Raw genomic sequence first — 10,007 nt, 5'->3', positions numbered from 1 at the left:
CGCTTTTAATAATTGCGGTGTTGTGATGTGCTTCGATTGCAACCCAGACGCTCTCTGCGGTACAACAGCACCCTCTTTTGATCATTTCTGATATGATAAAGTCACCGTGAAGGAGCGTGCTCTTTCAATGAGTGATCGTATTGCAACGCTCCTGCACTGTGAAGGTTGCAGGGCAGAACCCACACGGGATAATCCAGTTGAATGCATGCACTTTTGAATCATCACACTTAATCATCACACCATAAGGAAATAGACAGATGCCATCCATAACAAAAGTGAGGCACTTGAGACCGCCTTCCACCCCAATAATTCAGGTCCTTGTGACAACAACCTTCTTTCGCCTTCCCGTAAAGCTGTTTCGCGACTCAGTGGGGTGTTTCAAAACATATAAAGTCATAAAGTTAATAACGTGTTGAATGAATTTTTACAATGATTCGGAGGATTTGATGCAGCCGTTATATTTATGAATAAAATATGATGACATCCAGCCACGCTCGTCTGCGGAACTCAGAATCGGTCTGCCTGTGCCTTGGTCAAACCTACCAAAATTCATGAAACGTTTTTGTTGAAGTTGATCAATTTCAAGGGGTTGCACAAAATAAAATCATCAGGATCCAGGTAAGTGTTTTAAGTACACTATACTACTTAAAAAATGTATTGGGATCCAGATGATTTTATTTTGTGCAGCCACTTTAAGTTAAATAACATGTTTTTCAGTCTACTTGTGCCACAACTTTCAGCTGGTCGAAGATCTCGTGTACTTTCAGCAATCAAATTGTCAGATGTGCCTGGGGCATGTAAAATAAAATGTTCTCAGTCCACCAGAATACCCAGCAAGATGCAGTGTGGTCTCGCAAATTCCCTACCACGGACTTGCCCTGGCACAAAAATGAAGGTCAGCCAGCTTTTCCAAGCAGCCACTGTTTGTGAAAATAGAGCCCCTTATCTTCAGGTTCATCACCTTGAATCCAAACTTCAAAATTGAGATGCGATACAATCTACTCGTCTGAGTCATTCAATGCACTCATTCAAGACTATATATATAGTAAAGCGTGTTGTGCCTTTATTATATTATGTTACTTGTTTTATGGCACAGGTGTCAAACTCAAGGCATGATTCAAGTTAAATGGTACCAACATTTCTACTGGCATGCAGTGTGCAATTAAAGAATAGGGTTGAGCTATTGCAATCATTCAGGGTGGGTTGCCAAACCGTATTTTACAGTTCACTTGAGCAATAGTTGAACAACTATTCTCTTTGACTTCTGATTTCAAAACTAGTTATCCATCAGTTTAGAGTGTACACGTAATAATATCAGACGATTAAATGTTTATTCGGTTTCACAGTCGAGACAGTACTTTGAGGGAAACCATAACTACAATTTTTGTCTCTTTTATGTTGAAACTTTGTTGAAACATTGTCTATGATCGTTAAAAAAATGCTATCGTGTGAATACAGAGCAACCATTCTCACAAAATGTATTTGTATTCCATTCCATTTAAAACTCAAATAATGAACAACATCCACCTCCTTTGGGATGATTGAGCAATTACGTTCCTCCTCCTCAATGATACCAATTTTCCAAAGCAACACCATCATAACACGTTCGTTGGTGTCCAATTAGATGGCCTGCTATCCTTCTCACAGCCTCCTTAGAGGGCATATTGTCAAGATGAGGGACTGTTATAATATGCTGTGACATATTAATCAACGTAATAGACCTTAATTCATGTTGACATTAAATAAATAGAAAGGGAAAATACAAACACAAGTTTGTCATGGCTTGTGACGAAATGTTTTTTGTGTGCCCTCAAGTTCCTGTATCAAACGTTTACATATTCTTTGTTGACACTTGAGAGAATATTTGTGAATGCAAATTCCTTTCCACCAGTCTTGAGTAGGTCGTTTGTAGAGGAGCTTTGAAAACAATTTGGAGGGTAAATAATGGGGGGGTAGATAAGGTGGAGGAGTTGGTCTCCAGTCTGTTGATGAGACACTCATGCTTGGTTTATAAATTGCTGTACCAGGAACAAAACTGACAGTGTTGACATCATGGCTTCTGAGGCCATTCACGTAAAAAAAATAATAATAATAATAAAATTAAAAAAAAAAAAATGTTTAATTCATATCGTCAAACAACATCCATCTAGAAACATGGAATTGAGCATGCAGTGATCTTAAATAATTATATTAAGATGCTAACATGCTGCACAAAATCATGATTAAAAACATAGAAAGTAACATTCATTCTCGGAAGCACATTATATGAATAATTGGAAATTCTTCTCAAGTTGTTATTTAATTCTTGTGAGCGGAATATATAAAATACAGCCGTAAAAACGTCACATTTTGGGCAATAGGCCCTTGACGTTGGGTCATAAACTTGGACAATAAGCGCTAACCATCTACGTAACCCAAGAAGGCATGTACAGAACACACAGTAAACTTGATATAAGCTATGGTGATCATTTGATCACCATAGCTTATACATATTCAGCTTGCACGCATAAAAGAAATAAGAAATAATGGCAGCAATCTGAGCACACAGCTTCAAACAGGACTCCATCAACATAATTGTAGCAATGTGAAATATCAATATGATATAATCTCGCGTAATTCACAATTGTGTAAACCTTTATTCAATCCCCCAGACTTCTAAGGACAAGCAAATGACTTTGGTGTTGTGTAACGCTACAGGCTAGATAAGAAGCAACATATATTTCAATACAGTGGCCACCAAAAAAAGCTTGTGTGTTCTTGTTATTCACAGTGACGTGTTGGTTTGAGTTGCTGTAAAGGGAGAAAAGTAGCCCAAAAATTTACAGTTTGGATGACAACAATAGGAAAACGATCTGAGCTTTTTTGTAAAACCAGAATAATAAAGCAATACATCAATCTTTTGGCAAGCGGTGCTACAGCTTGGCCAAGAGTATGAAAATTGTTGATCGGTTGAGAATGTCAAGAATGCACATTCCAGTTTGGGAGCGGGTCCCCTCCCCAGTGGGCCCACATGTGCGCCAATGATGGGGGAGAGGCCTGCTCATGTTTTTGGTTTTTTTTCCCTCTCAAAAATCTGGAAAGCCGAAAGAATAAAAACAAGTGTCTCTCAGAGGACGCATCCTTGTTGTTTTGGTGGTCTGCTCTTCTTCATTTGTTTATATCGAGCAGGCGTGGGACAAAAAACGCTCAAGGCAGTTTCACCACCACCACGCAAGCACCTGCCCTGCCAACGTTTAGCGGGACCTCCTGCAGAACGAAAAACAGGTTAACATGCTGTTACTCATTTGAGGATTTCAAATCGTCCCACTATGCCTCGAGCTTGAGGACAAAGGTATTTGTAAACCACAGCTACAAGACAAACAAACAAACAGCCATTTGATTTGCATCAGTATGGAGTATAATTCTAGTTTTCTTTAAAATCGCAGAATTGTTGGTAGATAGCTTGCTGTGACTATTGTTATGGCTACGAGAAGGATATGTATTGTTCAACACAGTACCTCAGTCCAGTCATTGTTCTGCGCATCGTATGACTCAACGGTGTTCAGGTAGGATTGCCCATCGTATCCGCCCACGGCGTACAGCCTATCACCCAGCATGCAAACGCCTACTGCGTCCCGAGGAACACTGAGAGAGGACACGGTAGTCCACGTGTCGGTCTTGGGGTCATACCTGAAATTAGTCAAACATGGGTTTTATTAATAAGACATTTACTAAGAGAAGTGAATAGCACCAAAAATCCTGTGGATTAAGTATGCAACTTTTCAAACTTTTCAAAAGTATGCTTGCATGAATAGCATAAGATCTTTGTCTAATGCAGTGATTCTCAAAGTGTGGCAGAAGGACCACGAGTGGGATGAGGGTTCCCTCTGGCCGAGCGCAACTCACTCACTCAATCGAATGTTCAAACTGTGCATCATGTTCCACTGGATTTCACCTTTTTTTTTAATCACTCCAATAAAGTACATTTGTTACGTACAGATGACTTGTATACGTCAAATACAGTGTTTAACAATAAACTATTTGTATCAGCGAGATACACTATTCCAGCGTGTACCTGCTGCGACAACGACTTAATCATTTTCGTAATGACTATTGTTACCCATCAACCCCTTGAGTATGTATATATGTCATGTTTGGGATTTTACTGAAAAAAAATATACAGTACAGTACATATTTGATCAATTGGTTACACTGCAAACATTTGATCCATAAAACTGTTATTACAAAAACCTCATCTTTTAATTACTTTCCCAATCTGTGGAGACAACTCAAGCATTTGATTATCATTAATGATCAAGATGATTATTGGATTTTCAAAGGGCAGTCATTACAAGAAAATAATAATAATAATAATAATAATAATAATAATGGAAAACAGGGTTACATGCCAAAGTAGTTTGAAATGGAACAAGCCAAATTAGTAATTTAAAACTGCACAATTTTTAGGTGTCATGTGCCAGTCAACAAAAACTGGACTGATATTGAAAATGTACTCTGATTCTGTTAACACCTTAATTCATTTAAACCCTACAAAACTCCGTTTTGAATAGATCCCAAAAGCACACATGTATTTTTTCAACCCATTTATATATTCATTTTTTTAAAACATCTAATTTTGTATACATAAATATTATCAAACATCAGAGTTTGAACATTTTTGTCAGAGCAACTGAGCATGGAATTACTGCCCGGTACAGTTCTGTCACGTACATGTCTACGGTGACCACCAGATGGTGCTCCACAACTCGAAATAAATGAAGTGATGGAAAACATGACCCCCGAGAGCATCAGTGTGGTGAAACAAATTATCTTTTGTTCCAGTATGAAACTCATCAGTGTCCACACCCATGAGTGAATTCCTCGCGCACACTTGGAGCAAATCCAAAATGTGCTTGTGTAACATTCCTTTGTGCATGTTATCCAGAGGAAAAGAATTTCTCCCACCTTTCAACACAATCTGAGAGTTGGGAGCAGTGGTTGGAGGCCGGGGCGTCGTGTCCGCCCACAGCATACAGGAAGTTGTTGTACGTGGCCACACCCACCCCCCCTCGCCTCTTGGCCATCCTGCCGCACCTGCTCCACTTGTTGGTGTGAGGATCGAAGCACTCCATTGACCTCAGACATGAGCTGCCATCCCGGCCACCTACTGCAAACAATCTGGGAATTTCAAAGAATAATGTCGCCGTGATCTCAAAATACTGAAAAAGAAATTGGAGAATTGTAGTTTACTTTATCACACAATAATTTGAGCCATTATTTGGGGTTGTTTTTTTTTTTTATCTTGCACTCACCAAATACAGTACTCCATATATTTAAAAAAAAAACTACAACTAATATTGAAACCAATAAAAACAACTACCGGTAAGCACAAACATATTTTTAAAAACCAACAAACTTGCTCTAAATGTTCAGCGCTTTGTATACAGTGGTGGTTGTTTTGAAGTGCTCTACAAATACAGTCGAGTGAAAACTACTTACCTAACTGAATTAAAAAAAAAAAAAGTCAAAACAAAATAAAGACGAACTGTACTGAAAAATCCAAAAGTATGACCCCATTTCCCACAGTGCTCTTCATTTCATAGCATTTCACTTGGCTGCACTGCATTGTCCAATCAGAGTTCAGCCTCTCTGCTGCCATGTCAATATAATAACAATAATCTGTCTGGGGCCTTGGGAATAAGTAAAGTAGAGCTGGCCCGTGGTACTTCAACTATATTAGCAATGGGCCTGTTTCTAAAAACCAGTCAGATTTCAAATTCGTCTCACAGAGCCAACTAGCCGGCCTACTAAAACATAAGCATGTTCCCGTCCTTTAATTGATTTGTCAGAGCAAGTCAAGTTCACCTGGCAATGCGTGGCTATCTCAATCTGAAAACAATAATTTAAGAATCAGCATCTCCGGGAAATATGATATTTAGGTTTTTGATGTTTTTATTGTATTACTTCATATAGATTCTCAAATGTTCCAGATAATCTACTGGACACTGTTTTTTTTTTTTTTTTTAAGGATCGTATTGATGGAGTTTCGATAGCTGCTACGTGATTGCGGAAATACTGTATTAAGACGTGGAGTAAATTGGTTAAGTGCTCACTGAGGGCACTGATATCACGAAAAGTGGCAGGAATGATTCAAATCAGCTGTCCCACTGTCAAGAAGCAGCATTTATTGAGTGTGTTTCCTGCCGGAATCATCACCAGTGCCTTAAGAGTGGGGAGCTCACATGCCCAGTAGCAAGACAGTAGAGGCTTGGAAAAACACTTCCTTGTCTTTTTTTGACCTACATTCAGAGATAACATCGCATTCACTTGTACACAACATCATAGGACACAGCAGCAGCCTTGTTGTTGTTTTTTAACTTCAGTACAAATATGTAAATTGAAAGTGTTCTTGTTCCAGTCACTTTCACATAATTCAGCCCACAAAGTGCTGTTCTGGATTAAATCCGTGTGGATTAGGTTAAAATACGACACCTCTAATTTGTTGCGGCAGCTCTTTCAATACGTCACAGTTTTGCAACTACTGCACACACACATTCCTATTACCCGAGAGTAGACAACACTGTAAACCAGCTTCAGTCAGTCACTGTTAGACAATACTTGTTAGCTTTTGTCACGGTTTAATAAACAATGGCATGGCTAATTCCTCACAAATGAGACTTTCTGCTGACACAACACATGCGGACGATACCCTCGAAGTGCAATATAGAAAAAACATACTTGGGCCTATTTACTCGCAGTGGATAGAAACAAGTTTGTAAATATGTTTGTGATTTAAAACAATGAGACCAAGATAAATCATTTCGACACTTTATGCTCCATGACTGCGGTTTATAACCTGTGCAACTCCATTGAAAACAAATTGCCAACAACATGTCAAATTAATGTATTCTTAGTTAATGTATTGTTGGAATCAAGACTGAACTTTTTAAGCTGCGCCATTAATAATTTACGAGCCGTGTTCCAGTCCTCACAGTGTGGTATGTTTTGTTTTCTTTACTTTTTTGGGGGGGCAAGGGGGGGTGTCAGGTTGCCCCCTCCCCCTCATATTTTCCATCAATTTTGTCCCAAGGTTCGAAACAAGGCAGCAGATGGTCAGGAAGTTTTTTTTCCTGATATATTGCATCGATCAGCATTTTGCCATGCACCGGCTGCTAGCAAGGGTCACAAAAGGCCCAGCAACTTACTTCCCATTGAGAGCGGTGACTCCCATGGTGCTTCGTGGTGTCGACATACTGGCAACATAGTTCCACTGTCGGGCCTGTGGATCCCAGCGCTCCACTGTGTTGAGATAGCTCCAACCATCATGACCCCCTACAGCATACATGGGGCCCTCCAGCACAGCAATGCCTGCACATAGTGAGCCAAAACAGATATGTTCGGGTTAAAGAGCTGCGCATGATAACATGCAAGTCCCTCATGCTTGCATAACTGACTTCCACCGGATTGCAAACTTGTATCATGTCTACATTTATCACTGCGTCCGTCTATTATGTTTGGTATTTGATTCATATTGGATACATACAAATATGTTGTAAATTGCATCCAGTATGAATGTTCCTTAAGGCTAAAGAAATGATTAAACTAATTTCAAACAATGTTTCGCGCAGGCTATAAAAATAATGATAATGATCGATTATGTCATGGCCATTTGGGAAAGGGTCGAGGCACATTTGTAACATGAAGTCATTGGAGCGCCTGCTAAAACCACAACGATTCAGACTAGCACTTACACTTTCCTTCTTACTACTCCTGCCACTCTTATTATTTCTATAATTGCCATGAATATCACAATCAGTGCAATTGCAATTAATTACATCAATGCTAGCTTTACTTCTCCCACGACACTACAAACTCTTAAATTACTGATCCAAACATTTGAATGCATAGCAGCAACTCTCATGGCAGTGACGCTTGCTTGCACATAAAATCAACCGTAAAGCACAAAGGAAGCCTGAACAACACATCAATTGTGAGCCACAGCCGGGCAAATCTTTTAAAACAGGAAGACAATGAAACCGCCTTGTTTTTCTTTGGCCCCAAATCACATAGGAAGTCTGTTTGACAACAGCACACAACAACTTTCTGTATTCGAGTTCAGTAGTGAGAGTTGAATGATTTTGTGGGAACCAGAGGACAATGCTGAGGTCGGAAATTCCGTCAACGCTGTCAACAGAGGCAATTCTGAGGGGGCGAATCGCTCTTTCAGGGTGGTTTCGAAAATCAAAATAAACGGTTTTTCTCGTCTCAACCGTGGAGCTCACGGCAAGCTGTGGGGACATCGGGAAACACATGGCGCGAATATATTTCGACTCCAAATAAGCGTGGCACAATCAGAGCAGGCAGATATTTGGCCTGAACGCAACATCAAAGAAACACCCAGGCGAGCCTTGACAAGATCTCGATGTTCTGTTACGCAGACCTCTTTCAACTGTGAATCAAAATGCTTCTGATATGAGATTTGTCGGGCGGGGAGCATTGAGGAAGAGCAGGGAGAGCTTTGCCCACCGTGCTTTGATCGGGGAAAGAGAAAATATCAAAGGTGGATCTCAAAAGATAGGTGTAATTTCAGGTTCACAGCATGCCAGCGGTTAGGAGCCTACATCCAGAAAATATGCTGTATTGCAGTCAAACTTTGTTGGCTGCCTGAACAAACCCACGACATGAAAACTGAGTGTTTATTTTCAAATGCAATGTTCAGTGTTTGTCCACTGAAACGTCATGCTGATAGACAAAGTACCAAAAAAGGAAATGAACTCAATTAAAACCTCACAGTTTACCGCCACATAACCCAAATGAGTTCATTGGAGGCGCAGTGTGAAGTTAACCAATTTCGCCTAATTTGTGCAAATAATTTTACAAATACAAACCCGAACTGCAATGGCATTGGCGAACTGTAAAACGGAGAGAAAAACAATTACTTGAATCATTTTCAACCTGCATTCAACTGAATTCACCAAAAAAGATGGTTAATGTTCACACAGACAAAAATTCTAATCCCTATATTACGGTATTATTTATTTTGTTGAGAGACATATACTCTCTCATTTTATATTTGATAGCTTTAACAGACTGAAAAAAATGTTTGAAACAGGTGAACAGGTTAATTAGAAACAGATGATTGGGTATAAAACGAGCAACCCCAAAAGGCTCTGCTGTTCACAAGCAACAATGAGATGTGGATCACCACCATGTCAACAAGCGTGGAAGAACATAACCTAACAGAACAACACGTCTAAAAGCACAGTTTCAAGCAAATTGAGACAAGGTAATTGATTTTGTTTTATTCATACTATTTTTAAAAAATTTGAAATGGGGAGCCTTGGATCAATCAAGGTTGGTCAATAAAGCGATTTGATGGATGGATGGATGGATGAATGGATGGATGGATGGATGGATGGATGGATGGATGGATGGATGGATAGAGTGAGACAGAGATAGAGTGAGACAGCGAGAAAGAGAGAGTCTCCACTTACCAAGTCCATGTCGGGGTGTTGACATGGGGGGCATGGTGGACCACACTTGGTTGACTGGATTGTAACACTCCACCATGTTGGAGGTCTTGAGCCCATCTCTTCCACCGACCACATACAACTTGTTGTCTATCACGGCCACGCCAAACTGCAGCCGGCGTCCGTTCATAACTTTAAGTGGGACCCAGGTGTTGGTGCGCAGGTCATACTTCTCAATGGTGGTTGAACCTAAAAAGGCAGAAATCCCAGTGTGAGTTGATTGCTTTGCGACAGTATGTGTGCGTTTCTGGTGTCAATGGATCACGGCACACCTTTGGTAGCATCCATCCCTCCGACGGCATAAAGTGCCCCCACTGTGGACTTTCTAGGTTTGGTTCTTGGGCTCTGAAACATGGGACGGCGCTCAGGCAGAAGATGGTACTTCATGGCCTCCATCAACAGTTTCTGGCATTCCAGATCATCAGAGAACATTTTGTTGTTTTCCAGGTCAGCAATAAGCTGCAGTTCAAGAAATTAAGAACAAACATTCACTGAATT

At 40.1% G+C, this 10,007-nt stretch overlaps 1 protein-coding gene across 5 annotated transcripts in view; it reads right to left on the bottom strand.

Moving 5' to 3' along the window:
* Positions 1 to 2,096: 2,096 nt before the first annotated feature.
* The window catches only part of klhl4 (kelch-like family member 4), a 42,049-nt gene continuing 34,138 nt past the window's right edge, over positions 2,097 to 10,007 (bottom strand). For all 5 annotated transcript variants that reach the window (XM_019884355.1, XM_019884359.1, XM_019884356.1 and 2 more), the window contains 6 exons: positions 9,782 to 9,968; positions 9,474 to 9,698; positions 7,185 to 7,347; positions 4,945 to 5,157; positions 3,498 to 3,669; positions 2,097 to 3,246 (listed from right to left, as the gene is read on the bottom strand). In XM_019884355.1, the coding sequence (XP_019739914.1) occupies positions 3,187 to 3,246; positions 3,498 to 3,669; positions 4,945 to 5,157; positions 7,185 to 7,347; positions 9,474 to 9,698; positions 9,782 to 9,968 (1,020 nt within the window). In that variant the 3' untranslated portion in view covers positions 2,097 to 3,186. The remainder of the gene's footprint in view (positions 3,247 to 3,497; positions 3,670 to 4,944; positions 5,158 to 7,184; positions 7,348 to 9,473; positions 9,699 to 9,781; positions 9,969 to 10,007) is intronic.

The sequence above is a fragment of the Hippocampus comes genome, unplaced genomic scaffold (genome assembly GCF_001891065.2).
Source record: "Hippocampus comes isolate QL1 unplaced genomic scaffold, H_comes_QL1_v1.1 scaffold156, whole genome shotgun sequence".
Taxonomy (NCBI): Eukaryota; Metazoa; Chordata; class Actinopteri; order Syngnathiformes; family Syngnathidae; genus Hippocampus; species Hippocampus comes.
Note: the sequence above shows the minus strand (reverse complement) of the source record. Positions and strands in the feature narration are given on the sequence as shown.